At 46.0% G+C, this 18,020-nt stretch overlaps 1 protein-coding gene across 1 annotated transcript in view; it reads left to right on the top strand.

The window, feature by feature from the left end:
* GET4 (guided entry of tail-anchored proteins factor 4) overlaps positions 1 to 18,020 on the top strand; it is a 114,260-nt gene that overhangs the window by 64,750 nt on the left and 31,490 nt on the right. The window contains exon 4 of the mRNA XM_069209855.1: positions 1,229 to 1,378. Coding sequence (XP_069065956.1) covers positions 1,229 to 1,378 — 150 coding nt within the window. The remainder of the gene's footprint in view (positions 1 to 1,228; positions 1,379 to 18,020) is intronic.

Below are 18,020 nucleotides of genomic sequence, written 5' to 3' on the forward strand. Positions count from 1 at the left end.
TCACCCCTGGAGACCTTGTCCCGTGAAATAAAATGGCGGTATCAACTCTCTAGTCAGGTTGTGATCAGCCAATTACAACGCTTCTTTTCGCATATGCAGATATTCACGAATTATTCGCGAGGCCAGATATACAAATTTGGATTTCCTTTAATATCTCAAACTACTGAACAGAATTCCACCAAATAAGCAAAAACATGGTCAGAGTACCAAAAGTTAGCTTACTGTCTAATTTAGTATAATTCTGTCCAGTGGTTCGGGCTGTAGTTATGCCTAAATGTCCTATGGGAATTAACTTGGGAAAGACAACATGCTTGATTCACATCCCTCGCCCCCCCCCCCCCCCCCCACCACCACCACCCCCTTTTCTCAGCCCCCGCTTGATGGATCTCACCCAAACTTTCCACGAACAACGAGAATCATCAGAACACTTTTTTTGAAAAGTTTGTGAAGATTTGTCAAATGGTGCCAAAGATAGAGGCGTGCCTAAAAACGCTCTTTCTATGGAAACTAAATCCTAACTATAAGTACCTACTGGCGAAGGTTTTATTTATATTTTTATATATTTTATATATAATATTACTAATGGGATGGTATATTTAAAGGTTTTCTGCAGTGTTCATGGTTTTTAGGATCGAGACTGCAAGCGCATGCGTCTTGTATGTGAGACTTAAGTACAATAAAGGGCTTGGAGCCCGCTTGTCGTTCACCATTTGTTGGTTTGTGTAGCACTCTTCTTCACAGCCTCGTAATTCGTCAAGGCAAGCCTGGCATCACTTCGGTTTCTGTGTGTAAAGCAGGGATCAAGCACTAATTCATGCAACTTATTTAGTGCTGGTCCGCTGCTCCAGACATGATCACGGTACTATTTGTTGTTTTTATTTTTACCTTTGAATGGCCTGCAAACAGAAGGCTTGTGACTGGCAAAAACGCACCTATGCGGTGTTGTATTTTTTTTTTTTTTTTTTTAAAGCTAACTTTATTTTATTTTGCCAGGTCATCTTTTCAGTTTCTTCTCTTGTTTTCTTTTGTTTTGGTTGTGGACGCTGTTGTCAAAAGATGACAACTTGTTTGAAATATGCGATACCTATTGCATTGCAAATTCTTGTTATAAAATGAACTGCTGCTTGAAAGGGGTAAGGATATGCATTGCAAGGAAATGGTGGCCAATGCCTTAATGTAGTGTTAGCTGATTGTTTGAGTACGATGTTGTTGTTTTTTTTTTTTCTAGAAAACCTGGCAAAATTGTTTAGCCTGATGGATCCAAACTCGCCTGAGAGAGTAGCATTTGTGTCCAGAGCGTTGAAATGGTCTCGAGGTGGATCAGGGAAACTTGGCGATCCAAAGCTGCACCAGCTATTAGCTATTACTTTATGGAAAGGTAGGTGTGATTGATGCACTTTCACTAACAAAAATGCTGCTTGAGTGGGGTTAATAAACTACAACACAGCTTTTGTACTAGTTATCTACTGATGGTGTCACCTGAAATGAACTAAACAGATATTAGAGAGGTTGTGATGGATTGGTTTACCAACAGAGTAAACACTTAAGTGAAGAACAATTAGAAATTGTGGATATTATTAAATATTGGGTAAACAGTACAAAAGTAAGATAATATATTCACATACGAACATTGTGTGGGGAAGCAAGATATTTAAGATTCTTACTAAGAAGAATGCATAAAGGACAAAGATCTGAGACTTATTATACAGAGGATATGAATAAAAATAGTCCAGATTATAAGTGGCAATGTAATACCGCACATTGTATTACTGATACTGAGCAGTGTCACTGTGATTTTACCTGGTCGTTATCAGATTTCGGCATGTTATCCCCAATTTGACATCTCAACTGTATTATTACACTAATTTCTGCATGTTTTCACCAAATGCTGTTGCATTTTCTTTCACATAGCCGCTTTGTCTTTGCAGGTGGGTATTAGCTCGGCAATAACAGGACAATGGCTTCTGTGAAGCCAAAATGCATCGCTCTTGTCGCTCAACAAGTGGTCGGCTGTGCTAGGAGTGTCACCTTTTCTTCAGAAAGTTCCTGTGCATGTGCATTCATATTCTCACTGAAAAAAACAAGTTTTAAAAGTGCGTTATGGTTCGTGCTGGAATGAATACAACCACTGAAATTCTCCAGAACACACACACAACATGCCATAACTCGGGTGGAGGAGGAATACTTTCCAGAGAAAGGACAAAATAAAAATGCTGACTCTAAACTAGGTTCTGTCTGCCTTCTGTCCTAGAGACTGGATGGTGTACTTGGTCTTGCAGGATGTATAATTTCATTTGCCAATCCTGCAGTTCCATAGACATTACCTCTGGTTTAAGGTGGGGATGGACCATTGCCATGCCCTCAACCTTCCATTGACCTTACCGTAAATCTGTGAATATTCACAGAATCAAAGGTGTTTGTCATGTGCCTTCTTCGCAGGTGGGGAATGGATGGATGGATGTATTCCTGTATGTAGACTGCTGACTTCTAAAAGCAACATCACCTTGCCTAGTTTCGGACCAACTGAAGGCAGTTTTGTTGCTTTCTACCCTGCAGTCTCATCTTTGACCAGCGCAGGAGATTTCCTTAATTGGCCCAATCCTGGACGCTATGGCTTAGAAGATCTTTCTGCCCCACCAGTGAGTCTGGGACGTTCAGACTACAATTCCAGTGTTGCTGGCTTGAGCCTTTGTTCTATCTTGCATAGTTCTTCTGGTCTCTTGGCCTCATGTGTTTTGGCACATTCAAACTCTGCGATAAGACCTTCAGCTACAGTGAGCCCAGCACTGGTGGTGACTGACAATTTACATGTCTCGAACAAAGGAGATTAGGACCTTCAGTGGTGCATGATCAAAAAATGTGTGTGTGTGTGCATGTATATGTGTGTGTGTGTGTGTGTGTGTGTGTGTGTGTGTATATATATATATATATATATATATATATATATATATATATATATTCAATGGCATGTGTAGCTGCAGATACACATGCTATGCATATCTTTTCCGACATCTAGTGTTGGGCTCGGAGTATTACAAGTTGTTTTTCTTCGAAGAAGTCTTTTCGGAGTCACGGGATCGAGTGACTCCTCCTCTCGGTTACAGTGTGCATGAGCATCGACTCCATTGTTAGATTGTTTTCTTTCCGCTGTCGGGTTTGGACGGGTTTCCTCTTGCGTCAAGATTTCAAATCGGAAAACCTTAGAAAGCCTATTTAATCGTCTGTATTGTTTCGATCGCAATTTCCCTCTAGTATCGAACCGGTAGTACCGTCGGAATCTTCATTTCGCCCTTCAGGGCGCGTGTGCCCGACTCGGGCCTGTTCGGGCCTACCGCGTGGAAGCCTGATGGATCGTACTCCATTTCGATTTTGCCCTCAGTGCCATGCCAAGTTCCCATATACAGACCAACATCTGGTTTGTAATTTGTGCCTTTCTCCGGACCATCAAGAAGAAGATTGCGAAGCCTGTCGATCATTTCGATCGAAGAAGACTTTAAGAGATCGCAGGGCCTGAAGACTAGAATTGACATCGAAAAGCACTGAACATCTCGACGTCATGGAGGAAGAGCAAGCGCAGACAGCAGCCTCCATCCGAGACACTGACTCCGAGCAAGAATCGGAAGATGAGACCCATCACTGCTGGCCAGCACCTGAGTACGCCTGCCCCTATGACCATATATAAAAAACAGCAGTTAAAGGCTTTGGGTACACCACTGCCGGAAGGCCATGGTTCGGCCTGAAAAAGGTTGTTGGCAACCGGCCTTCGGGATCGGCACCGAAAAAAAGGCCAATCCTCTGTCCACTTTGGAGTTGAGCATGTCAGTTAAAACTTCCACCTTGGACTCCAGTAAGCGTCCTCACTCTTCAGAGTTGAAAATTCGACGTCCTGCTTCAGAACCGAAACACCAGACTTCTTTTTCGGTACCAAAAAAAGATTCTAACATCGGAACCGAAAAAATCCTCATACACAGAGGAACAAGGACTTTCGAGTAAACTTTAAACAAATCTCGAAGCCCATACAAGAACATCACATACCTTCTGAAGAAGAGACTGAGATTGAGCCAATATTGGAGGTTATGGATGAAAGACGATCAAGAATCCATATACATAAGGAGACTGGCAGAATTCTAACAGCACCTCCTTAAAGACTAAAAGAAAGATTGGCCTTTCAAGAGGAATGAGACTCTATTCAATCACCAACAAAGTTTCAGAAACTAAAGGAGAAACCACCACCTCTCCCTGTCTCTCCTCCTCACTCTCCACAGCTTTCTTTTTCGCCTCCTCAAAATAGTCCACCACCATTGCCTTCTCCAACACACTCACTATACTTGCATGGAGCTACAGTGGACTCTTGGGGTCTGTATGATCCTGATCCCATTCCAGACAATGATCCTGATCTATACCCATCCAAGCCTTCTCCACCAGAAGACACTACTGCCTACACTCAAGTAGTTTCTAGAGCAGCTGCTTACCATGGGGTGCTTATGCACTCTGAACCCCTGGAAGAAGATTGGTTATTCAACACTCTGTCTTCCACTCATCCTAGATACCAGTGTCTCCCAATGTTGCCTGGAATGGTCAAACATGCAGACCAAATTTTTAATGAGCCTATCAAAGCTATAGTGATTACCACTAGAATTGACAAAAAATACAAGCCTGCCCCTACAGATCCAGACTACATCACACATCAGGTCCCTCCTGATTCAGTAGTAGTGCGGCTAGAAAAAGAGCTAACAGCCAGTCATCAGGAGAAGCTCCGCCTCCTAATAAAGAAAGTAGAAAGTATGATGCTTCTGGCAAGAGAGTAGCCGCACAGGTGGCCAACAAATGGTGAATTGCGAATTCTTAAGCACTTCTTGCCAGGTATGATAGAGCCCATTGGGATGAGATGCAAGAACTCATACAGCACCTCCCAAAAGAGCATCAAAAGGCACAACAGGGTGTTGAACAGGACAGGCTTTAAGTAATAATCAAATAAGGTCTGCCCTTGATGCTGCTGATACAGCCGCAAGGAGTGTTAATACTGCCATTACAATTAGAAGGCATGCATGGCTATGCTCCCCTGGTTTTAAACCAGATATTCAAAAGGCAGTACATAACATGCCTTTTGATAAAAAGCATTTATTTGGGCCTGAAGTGGACACCACCATAGAAAAACTCAGGAAAGACTCGGATACCTCAAAGGCAATGGGGACACTTTATACCACACCATATAGAGGCCTCCTTTCGCAGGCCACGGTTTAGATGAGGATTTAAGCCACATTCCTCTGAAGCTTCCACCTCCCAGGCAAAGCAGGGACAACAAACACAATATCAAAGAGGGGGATTTAGAAGGTCCTACAGAGGTCAATATTTTAGAAACAGAGGCAAGTTCCAAGACTCAAAGCATGCCACTACACCATCCAAGCAGTGACTTCCTTCCCACCCCTCCACCCCACAAATCTCCTGTGGGGGGAAGACTGCAGCAGTTCCACTCTCTTTGGCAAAATATCACCACAGACAATTGGGTACTATCAATTATCCGCAATGGCTATTGCCTAGAATTGATCTCCAACCCTCCAAACATTCCACTGCATTACCACAAATTGTTCCCAGAACACAATGTTCCGTTACAACAAGAGGTACAATCTCTGCTATTAAAACAAGCAATAGAATTGGTCCCACATTCTCAACAGGGTACACGAGTATACTCACTATGCTTTCTCATTCCCCAAAAAAACTGCACGCTCAGGCCCATCTTGGACCTCAGACCCCTCAATCTATACATCATGTCAGAACATTTTCACATGGTAACGCTGCAGGATGTAATTCCATTACTTCAAAACAAGATTACATGACTGCTTTAGACCTCCGATGCGTATTTCCATTTACCCACCTATCCAGCTCACAGAAAATACCTAAGGTTCGTCATAGCAGGAAACCATTACCAGTTCAAAGTTTTGCCATTCGGCATAACAACAGCTTCAAGGGTGTTCACAAAATGTTTAGCAGTAGTAGCAGCCTACTTAAGAAGACAACACATTCATGTCTTTCCATATCTAGACGATTGGCTAATAAAATCAAGCAATTTTACACAATGCCAAAAACACTCAGTATGTGATACAAACCCTGCATACACTAGGGTTCACTCTCAATTACCAAAGAATCACACCTTCAACCAGCACAAGTACAACCTTACCTAGGTGCTATTTTAAATACTTTTAAAAGCCCTAGCATATTCAAATACACAAAGGATACAAGCTTTCCAAAATGTCATTCCACACATACAGCCAAATCAACCATATACTTTAAGATTCATCATGAACATTTTAGGGATGATGGCATCTTGCATAGTCATAGTTCTACATTCAAGGCTAAACATGAGGCCCATACAACATTGCCTCTCACAACAGTGGTCTCAGGCACACGGTCAACTTCAAGATCTAGTGTTTATGGACCGCCAAACACACATGTCCCTTCAATGGTGGAATCTCAGCAATCTAATAAAGGGGCGGTCATTTCAAGATCCTGTGCCTCACACCATAATCACAACAGATGCATCAATGATAGGTTGGGGAGCTCTTCTCAACAATCATACCATTCAAGGGAAATGGGATCCCAAACAGAAACCGCTTCACATAAACCACCTAGAATTATTGGCTGTATTTCTTGTTCTAAGGGCGTTTAAACTCTTCTCAAACAGAAGACTGTTCTAATAAAGACAGACAACATGACCACCATGTATTACCTCAAGAAACAGGGTGGGACATATTCATCTCAACTGTCCCTACTATCCCAAACAATATGGAAATGGGCAATTCACATTCACTTAGTAGCAGAATACATTCCAGGGCTAGACAATCAGCTGGCAGATCTCCTAAGCAGGAATCACCAACAAACTCACGAATGGGAGATTCACCCACAAGTACTTCAAAAGTACTTTCAAAAGTGGGGAACCCCAGAAATAGATCAATTCGCATCCAGACACCCACATCCCCTATCCAGGGGCAATGCTCTATGGATCAATTGGTAAGGGGTATTTGCTTACGCTCCACTTCCCCCCCCCCCCCCCCCCCCTTCCCATTCTGGTCCGAAAACTATGTCAAACATCACTCACTATGATACTCATAGCCCTAACCCGGGCACGTCCGCATTGGTACACATCACTCCTAGATCTGGCTGTAGTACCTCATTACAGACTCCCAAACAGACCAGATTTGTTAACACAGAACAAAGGTCAAATCAGGCTCCCAAACCCCAATGCTCTCAAACTAGCGATTTGGCTCCTGAAGTCATAGAATTTGGTTACCTAAAACTTCCATTAGAATGTATGGAAGTAATTAAACAAGCATGTAAACCTACTACTAGACAATGCTACACGAATAAATGGAAAAGATTTGTCTACTGTCAATCTAAAAACACTGATCTACTTACAGCATCTATACAAGCTATTGTATGTTTACTTCATTTGCAGAAATCAAATTTAGCTTTTTCAACCACCAAAATCCCCCTTTCTGCAATATCTGCTTATTTACAAACTATTCAACACACTTCTCTATTCAGAATTTCTGTTATTAAAGCCTTCATGGAAGGATTAAAACGCATTATTCCACCCAGAACACCACCAGTTCCTTCTTGGAATTTAAATATTGTACTTACCAGACTCATGGGCCCACCTGTTGAACCCATGCACTCTTTCCAAATTCAATTTTTGACATGGAAGGTTGCCTTGTAGCTATTACTTCTTTAAGAAGAGTTAGTGAAATACAAGCGTTCACTCTGGAGGAACCTTTTTTCCAAGTACACAAACATAAAGTTGTACTTAGAACACATCCAAAATTTCTACCAAACGTAGTATCTCCATTTCACATCAACCAAACAGTGGAATTGCCAGTCTTCTTTCCACAGCAGGCTCTGTGGCAGAAAGAGCTATTCATACTCTAGATCTCAAAAAGAGCTCTTATGTACTATATAGACAGAACTAAAGAATTTAGAAAAACAAAACAATTTTTTGTTGCTTTTCAACAACTACATAGAGGCAATCCTATATCAAAACAAGGGTTAGCAAGATGGATTGTTAGATGCATACAAACATGTTATTTCTGATGGATACAACTACCTGTGGATTTCTCACCTAATGAATTCTTCCCTCAATGTGCAGCATTCGACGGAAACTTCTTTCCAGCTCTGCACGTCAACGTCACAATTGCCCGACTCCACGCGACTCCGTGTGATGTCATCGTGGCAGTAAGAGGTCCTCGCCGGCGTGCTGACATCAGTTCCCCTTTTTCAGTGCCTTCGATAACTGTTATTTCTCCAGCTCTTGTCTCGATTGCTGTTGAAAGGGATACTTTGTGTTTTCGGAATGTCTGCTCCGAAGAAGTCCGGGTTCAATCCTTGCAGAGAATGCGGAGGTCGGATGTCAGTCACTGACCCCCATAACGACTGTCTGTGGTGTCTGAGCTCGGACCACGACGTCCAGGAGTGTGGTTCGTGCCAAAATATGAATCCCAAGGCTCTGAAGGAGCGTGAAGCCAAGTTGTTTTTAGCAAAGGCTAAAAAGAAGGGGAGTCACCAAAGATCTTCGTCGGGGAAGTCTGAGAAGAGTCATGGGTAGCGGCGCCATCACGATTCCCGGCGTCTTTCCAGAGGGAGCCGGTCGAGGTCGAGGTCTCCATCTGCTCAGCACCATAAGTCATGGGAGGTCAGTCCGATGGTGACTCCTCAGCCTTCGACTCCGCAGACTTCTCCGGCGCCGTCAGTCTTTGAGGTGGTGGGGCCTCAGAGTCCTCACTCTTCACCGGTGCATCCGGATGTCCAGGATCCGGGTCCGGCTCCACAGGAGTATCCTACTCCGGGGTCGGATCCAGCGGCATTCCTTAATGCCATGTTTTGCCATGTTTCAGAGCATGGCACCGGGAGGTTGTGCGCTGGCTGGCCCCACTGGTCCCTTGGCATTTAATTTGGGCGCTCCGGCTCATTATAGACTGACGCCGTTCATGCCATTCTGTCCGGTAGGGGACGCTAGTCTGGCGCCAGTACTGGCTGTGCAGCCGTCTATGTCGGTGAAAAGACCTTCGACGCCGGTGTCTGTCCAGATGGAGGCGTCCCGAAGTCTGATGGCGTCGATGGGTGGAGATCAGCTGTCCACGGCGCCGATGGATCCATCTCCGGCGTCGGATGGGTACGGTGATAGAGTGGTGACACCTTCTCGACACCGCTCTTCAACATCGGCCAACTCTTTGTCGACGCCGGGGCTGGAGGCAAAGTTGCATTCCTGAAAGAAGGCCCTCAGATTGGAGGAAAGAGAATACCGGAGACAGCTCCTTGAGGAAGGGGAGATTGTGGGTGACTTTCAGGGGTTAGACACTGCCAGTGGGCTGGATACTTCCCCGGAATGGGATTTAGCCTCGCCAGGGGAGTATACCGAGGAGGCAGCCTCTTTCATTCTGTCATCAGAAAGGCTTCCTGTTTCCCAGGTTAAGACGAATATCCTGACGGAGGTGCTACTACATCCTGCCACTGCTGTTTCGGATCCATTGCTGCCTTTTAATGAAGCTCTTATGGATCCCATCGTCGAGGTCTGGAAAAAGCCTGTTTGTTCATCGGCGGTGAACGGGTCGGTGGCCAGAAGGTATAGATTGGCTCCAGGGGACCCTGAGTTCAAAACACCCGTCTCCGGAGAGTCTGGTAGTACAAGCGTCTTGTTCATCGCAGTCTGCTCCTGGCTCCTTCCCTGGTATGCCATCCGACAGGGAATCCAAAAGGATGGAGCAGTCTGCAAAGAAGGTTTTCTTGTCTTGCAGCATGGCGCTAAAGTCAGCAAATCTCACGTGTATCCTGGGTAGATACATTCATGCTATCATGGATGCAGCTAAAGCGGTGTTGCCTGATATGCCCCAAGACTTGCAAGGACTCCTCATGGATGCTCAGGCTGCGGCGACGCAGGTCATACAATCAGGACTGGACACCACGGACTCGGTGGCTAGGGCAATGGGAACCTCCATCGCTACCAGACGTCATGCTTGGTTACATACGTCTTGGTTCTCGTCTGATGTCCAAGCCACTCTGTTAGACTTGCCTTTTGATGGTGAAAAGTTATTTGGCACTAAAGCTGACTCTGCGTTGGAGCGCTTTAAATAGTGTAGGGCAACAGCGAAATCCTTGGGCCTGCAAGCTGTTTCGACCCCTTTTAGATCATTTAGACGTCTTAGGGTGTTTGGATGAGGGGCGTCCTTTCATGGAAGATCGCAGCAAACAGGCCAACAGCCCTAAAGTCTCCCTTACGGTTCTTTTAGGGGGCGGGGTAGAGTCCGCACTAGAGGGGCCACCCCACAGCAGCACCCTGCCTCTTCCTCAGGGGGGGTGCAACAGGGGAAGCAAACCTAGTCCTCTAACCATTGCGTCCCATGTATCTCCAGTAGGGGGAAGGTTGTCTTTTTCTTCCCATATGGTAGTCGATCACATCAGACTCCTGGGACATCAGTGTGGTGAGGAAAGGCTATGCCCTTCCCTTTCGGGAGATTCCTCCTCGCTCCCCTCCCCGTCCTTCCATTTGTTCAGAAGACCATCTCCTGTTGTTAGAACAGGAGGTCCTATCCCTATTGTCAAAAGGTGCAGTGGAGTTGGTTCCCGAGCAGGAGAAGGGTCAGGGATGTTATTCGAGATATTTCCTGATCCCCACAAAGGATGGATGTTTGAGACCTATCCTGGACCTGAGGATTTTGAATTAGTTCCTCAAACAGGAGAAATTCTAAATGTTGACTCTAGCACAGGTACTTATGGCGTTGAACAAGGAGGATTGGATGGTGTCTGTCGACTTGCAGGATGCTTATTTCCATATGCCCATTCTCAAGTCACACAGGAAGTATCTCTGGTTTGTGGTGGGGTCGCAACACTACCAGTTTGCGGTCCTTCCTTTTGGTCTTACTTCCGCGCCTCGAGTCTTCACAAAGGTGATGGCGGTGGTTGCAGCAAATCTCAGGAAGAAGGGAATAGTAGTATTCCCTTACCTGGACGATTGGTTTATCAAAGCCAAGTCTCCGGAGCTCGTGCTGCATCACCTGCAGATGACAACCCAGTTGTTGTTCAGTCTGGGCTTTTTGATAAACGTGCCCAAGTCTCTCCTTGAGCCCTCTCACTGCCTCCTGTTCATAGGGGCAGTACTGGACACGACATTGAATCGAGCCTTTCCTCTGCCACAGCGGATTCAGGACATTCAGGCGTTGATTCCAATGTTTTGAGAGGGAACGGTTGTTCCAGTCCTCAAGGTCCTTCGTCTGCTCGGTCTGTTTGCTTCTTGCATTCTGTTGGTCACTCATGCACGCTGGCACATGAGGGCTCTTTAGTGGTGCCTCCGCAGGCAGTGGTTTCAGCACAGAGGGGATCTTCCTGAGTCGATAAACCTCTCCAGAGACACTGCAGCGGATCTGCAATGGTGGTCAGTGGACGGCAACCTTTCTCAAGGAAGGCCTTTTCCGCTACCACCTCCATTATCACCGTGGCCACTGGATGCTTCCACCCTGGAGTGGGGAGCTCACCTGGGGGACCTGGAGATCAAAGGTCATTGGTCTCCAGTGGAGCAGGTGTTTCATATCAATCTGCTGGAATTGCAGGCGATACGTTTGCCTCTCAAGGCCTTCCTCCCTTCCCTTCCCTTCCCGGTCAGTCGGTTCAAGTCTTGACGGACAACACGACCGCGATGTGGTACATCAATAAGCAGGGAGGAGCATGGTCCTACCTCCTCTGCAGAGAGGCTCTGCGGCTCTGGTCCTGGGCAAGAGACCATCGGATTTGCTTAATAGCAAACCATCTGGCCGGGGTTCAAAACGTGCATGCGGACCGTCTCAGTCGGCTACTCTTGGTCCTTTCCATCTTTCGGATGTGGGGGTTTCCCCAGGTAGACCTGTTTGCCACTCAGGAGAACGCGCACTGCCCATTGTTTTGCAGCCTTCAGTATCCGGTGCAGGAAGCGTTGGGGGACGCATTTCAGACGTCCTGAAACGGCCAGTTGCTTTACGCGTTCCCCCCCATACCTTTGATTCCTCGGGTTCTGAAGAAGATTCGCCAAGACCGGGCCCAAGTCATCTTAATAGCTCCGGATTGGCCAAGAAGGGTGTGGTACACGGACCTTCTCCAACTCCCACTGTGCCCACCGCTCCGTCTCCCTTTCAGGGCAGACCTCCTCTCGCAGTTGCAGGGGCAGGTTCAACACCCCCACCTCAAGACCCTGCACCTTCATGCCTGGAGATTGAATGGGCAATCTGAGTTATTTTTCTCTCCTGCCGGAGGTGGTGGACGTTATTTTATCGGCCAGGCGACACTCCACCAATCTGTCTATGCGAGCAGATGGGCTAAATTTGTTGTTTGGTGTGGAGAGAGACAAATTAATCCCTTAAGTGCACATTTGTCAGATATATTGTTGTTTGCATTGTCCTTGGCACAGCAAGGCTGCGCTGTTGCTACTGTCAAAGGCTATCGTTTGGCCCTCTCAGCCTTCTTATGCCTTCCTGATCAACCCTCTTTGTTAAAATCCCCTTTAGTATTGAGGTTTTTGAAGGGACTTACCAATAGATTTCCCCCCAACTCCGTTCCTTATGCCCCAGTGGGATTTAAATCTGGTTTTAACCTTTTTTGATAGCCTCTCCTTTTGTGCCGCTACATTCTTAAGGCCATCACGTCTATTAGGCTTCAAACTCTTTGTGTTCACCTTCCTTTTACAACCTTTCATACGGACAAGTGGTGCTGAGGACCAGGGCGCCTTTCCTCCCCAAGGTAGTGACTCCTTTTCATTTGGGGCAGTCTATCACTCTCTCGTCATGCTATCTTCCTCCACATCCATCTGAGGAGGAGGAGGAGAGACTCCATCGACTGGACCCAAGGAGGGCCTTGAGTTTTTACATAGGACGAGAGAGTTCCACTTGGACGACCAACTCTTTGTCGGATATGTGGGGAAGAGGAAGGGGAAGGCCGTCCACAAACTAACACTATCCAGGTGGGTCATTCTTTGTACTAAGATATGTTATTCATTAGCAAAGAAAGTTCCTCCTGATGGTATAAGTGCCCATCCCACCAGGGCTAAGTCGGCCACATCAGCCTTAGCTAGAGGTGTTCCAGTGGCAGACATTTGTAAGGCTGCAACTTGGGCGTCCCTCCACACCTTTGTAAAGCATTATTGCTTGGACTCTTAGGTGAGGAGGGATGGCCATTTTGCGCGGTCTCTGCTGCAGGATTTCTTGGTATGATCAGTCAGACTCCCACCTCCGAGGTGGTACTGCTTTGGGACTCTATTCATAAGGTGAGGAATCCACAGGTAGTTGTATCCATCAGAAGAGCAAGTTACTTACCTTCGGTAATGCTTTTTCTGGTGGATACACTAGCTACCTGTGGATTCCTCACGGTCCCACCTGCCTCCCCGTAGTCTGTCTGGTCATACCGAGGTTTCCGTGGGTGTATATTTGTATGCTGCTTTTTTATGAGAGAGTGTGTGTGTGTGTGTGTGTGTGTGTGTGTGTGTGTGTGTATATATATATATATATAATGTAAATATGTGGGTATACATATATGTGTATTTGTAGAGTTTTATGACTATTTTGGCGTATGTATATATATATATATTGATATTGTTTACCTTTTGTATAAAAGTTTTTTTCTTGGATATAATCAAAATGAGTGTGGATAGTCGGTAATTACCTATTCGCTTCAAAGGCACGTCAAAAATGGTGTAAACTGACGTCAGCACGCCGACGAAGACCTCTTATTGCCACAGTGACGTCACACGGAATCGCGTGGACTCAGGCAATTGTGACGTCCTCGTCGACGTGCAGAGCTGGAAAGAAGTTTCCGTCGAATGCTGCACATTGGGGAAGAATTCATTAGGTGAGGAATCCACAGGTAGCTAGTGTATCCACCAGAAAAACCGTTACCGAAGGTAAGTAACTTGCTTATCAAAGCAAAACAACAACTTTTGATCACTCCTAGAGCACATTCACAAGAAAAAAGGTGCGTCAATGGCATTTTTTGGAAACATACCAATTTCTGATATATGTAAAGCAACTACATGGTCAACTCCTCATACATTTACAAAACACTACTGTGTTGATGTTTTTTCGCAGCAACAAGCCACTGTAGGTCAAGCTGTCTTAAGAACACTATTTCAAACAACTTCAACTCCTACAGGCCAGCCACCGCTATTTTGTGTGAGGACTAACTACTTTGTAGTCTATGCATAGCATGTGTATCTGCAGCTACACATGCATAGAACGGAAAATGTCACTTACCCGGTGTACATCTGTTCGTGGCATGTAGTGCTTCAGATTCACATGCACCCTCCCTCCTCCCTGGAAGTCTGTAGTCGATCAAGTTTAACGTTTGTACATATGTAGATACATTTATGTTTACATGGGCATCTCTTTGTATTCTTATACTCTATCACTCCTTCCTTCACCCTTTGCAGGAAAACAATCTAACAATGGAGTCGATGCCCATGCACACTGTAACCGAGAGGAGTCACTCGATCCTGTGACTCCGAAAATACTTCTTCGAAGAAAAACAACTTGTAACACTCTGAGCCCAACACACACACACACACACACACACACACACACACACACACGCTGTGCACATCCCGCCATCTAGTGTTGGGCTCGGAGTGTTACAAGTTGTTTTTCTTCGAAGAAGTCTTTTCGAGTCACGAGATCGAGGGACTCCTCCCCTTTCGGCTCCATTGCGCATGGGCGTTGACTCCATCTTAGATTGTTTTCTTTCCGCCATCGGGTTCGGACGTGTTCCTCTTCGCTCCGTGTTTCGGTTCAGAAAGTTAGTTAAATCTCGGAAAATTTGACTGTATTGTTTGTGTTCGGTATCGGGTTAGTTAATGCAGATCGACACCGAATTTTGAAGAGCTCCGGTGACCCTTCGGGGTTTCGATTCCCCAGCGGGGCCTGGTCGGCCCGACCACGTGCGTCTTCCAAGCTAATGGAACGGACCCCATTCCGCTTCTACCCCGAATGCCACAACAAGTATCCTTACACAGATCAACATCTGGTCTGTAATTTGTGTTTGTCTCCCGAACACAAAGAGGATACCTGCGAGGCCTGTCGGGCGTTTCGGTCGAGGAAAATGCTAAGAGACAGGAGAGCAAGAAGACTCCAAATGGCGTTGGCGCCGTCAGGACACCAAGTCTTGGAGGAAGAAGAAACCTTCTCCATCGCGGATTCGGACTTGGTCGAAGTCGAAACGGAACAGACGCCGAAAACCGTGAGTAAGACGCCCCTACCCAAGACTCACAGAAAATTCATGAAAGCCCAGGGGACGCCACCGCCAACAGGCCATGGCTTAACCCGAAAATTAGGTGACCGGCCATCGGCACCGAAAAAGGGCACACGTGTCGAAGTCATCCGACTCCGGTCGAGATACCGGCACAGAACAGACTCAACCCCGAGACACCGGGTCAGAGCAATCTCGACATCGAGAGAGCGGCACCGAGATATCGGAACACCGAAAGGTAAAAAAGTGTCTTCGGAGACAAAAAAGACGGTCAAAAAGGTTTTGATACCGAAACATCCGGCCTCGGAGCCAAAACCAAGTTCCTACACCGAGGAACAGGGCCTGTCCTCACAGATGCAAGGTCACAGATTCGGATAGGAGCTAGAGGCAGGGGAGTCAGATTACACTCAAAGAAGGCTCCACATTCAGAAGGAGACAGGAAAAATCAGTACTCTCCCTCCAATCCGAATTAAAAGGAAACTTGCCTTCCAAGAGAAAGACAAGCAACCACAAGCAAAGGTGGCAAAACAAATAACTCCGCCATCATCACCACAGCGCTCACCACAACCATCACCGGTAGCCACTCCACCAATGATGCAGTCTCCAACTCATACAGGAATGAGTCAAGATGATCCTGACGCATGGGATCTTTATGATGCGCCAGTATCAGATAACAGTCCCGACTGTTATCCAGCGAGACCATCACCACCTGAGGACAGCACTGCCTACACACAGGTGGTGTCAAGAGCAGCCGCGTTTCGTAATGTCACCACGCACGCAGAACCAATTGATGATGACTTTTTGTTTAATACTCTGTCGTCCACACATAGCCAGTACCAGAGTCTCCCTATGTTACCGGGAATGCTGAAACATTCAAAGCAAGTGTTTCAAGAGCCTGTGAAAGGCAGGGCCATCACTCCAAGGGTGGAGAAAAAGTACAAACCTCCACCAACGGACCCTGTGTACATCACGCAGCAATTGACACCGGACTCAGTGGTGGTAGGGGCAGCTCGCAAAAGGGCAAACTCGCACACCTCGGGAGATGCACCACCACCCGACAAGGAAAGTCGCAAGTTCGACGCAGCGGGGAAAAGGGTCGCGGCACAAGCAGCCAACCAATGGCGCATTGCAAATTCACAGGGCTTGCTGGCTAGATATGATAGAGCTCATTGGGACGAAATGCAACATTTCATAGAACATCTACCCAAAGAGTTCCAAAAAAGAGCACAACAAGTGGTGGAAGAAGGCCAAAGTATCTCTAACAACCAGATACGGTCGGCAATGGATGCAGCAGACACAGCTGCAAGAACTGTAAATACAGCGGTCACCATACGGAGACACGCATGGCTGCGCACCTCAGGGTTCAAGCCGGAAATTCAACAAGCGGTGCTAAATATGCCTTTTAACGGACAGTAGTTGTTTGGACCGGAAGTGGGCACTGCTATCGAAAAACTTAAAAAGGACACAGATACGGCCAAAGCCATGGGCGCACTCTACTCCCCACAGAGCAGAGGCACATTTCGGAAAACACAGTTTAGAGGTGGGTTTCGGGGACAAAACACTGAACCCTCAACCTCACAAACAAGACCCACATACCAGAGCCAGTTTCAGAGGGGAAGTTTTCGTGGACAATACAGGGGTGGCAAGTTCCCTAAAACTAGGGGAAAGTTCCAAGGTCCCAAAACCCTTCAAAATAAACAGTGACTTCAGTGTCACAAATCCCCAACACATAACACCAATGGGGGGGGAGACTAACAGATTTTTACAGGAAATGGGAGATAACAACAGACACGTGGGTTCTAGCCATTATCCAACATGGTTATTGCATAGAATTCCTACAATTCCCTCCAAATGTCCCACCGAAAACACACAACATGTCCAAACAACACATGGATCTATTACAATTAGAGGTCCAAGCATTGTTACAAAAGGATGCAATAGAACTAGTACCAAATCATCAGAAAGTACGGGGTTTACTCCCTGTACTTTCTCATACCCAAAAAAGACAAAACTCTGAGACCCAGTTTTAGATCTCAGCACACTAAACCTTTACATCAAATCAGATCACTTTCACATGGTAACACTAGAGGGCGTAATTCCCTTGCTCAAACAACAAGACTACATGACAACATTAGACCTCAAGGATGCGTATTTCCATATACCCATACATCCTTCACACAGAAAATACTTAAGATTTGTAATCCAAGGGGTACATTACCAGTTCAAAGTGTTGCCATTCGGAATAACCGCGCCAAGAGTCTTTACAAAATGCCTGGCCGTAGTGGCAGCTCTTTTCAGAAGACAGCAAATACCTGTGTTCCCATATCTAGACGACTGGTTAATCAAAACCAATACGCAAGAACGGTGCTCACAACACACAAAATATGTAATAGAAACCCTTCACGAGTTAGGGTTTTCACTCAACTACCAGAAATCACACCTACAGCCTTGTCAAATACAACAGTATCTGGGAGCAACAATCAACACAAGAAAGGGGATTGCCACTCCAAGTCCACAAAGGGTACAGGCATTCCAAAACGTAATACAGACCATGCACCCAAACCAAAGGTTCCAGGTAAAATTTGTAATGAAACTACTAGGCATGATGTCCTCATTTATAGCCATTGTCCCAAACGCAAGACTAAACATGCGGCCCTTACAACAGAGCCGGGCATCACAATGGTCACAAGCACAGGGTCAACTTCAAGATCTAGTGTTGATAGACCGCCAAACATACACCTCGCTTCAATGGTGGAATACTATAAATTTAAACC

The sequence above is a fragment of the Pleurodeles waltl genome, chromosome 10 (assembly GCF_031143425.1).
Source record: "Pleurodeles waltl isolate 20211129_DDA chromosome 10, aPleWal1.hap1.20221129, whole genome shotgun sequence".
In the NCBI taxonomy this organism is placed as follows: Eukaryota; Metazoa; Chordata; class Amphibia; order Caudata; family Salamandridae; genus Pleurodeles; species Pleurodeles waltl.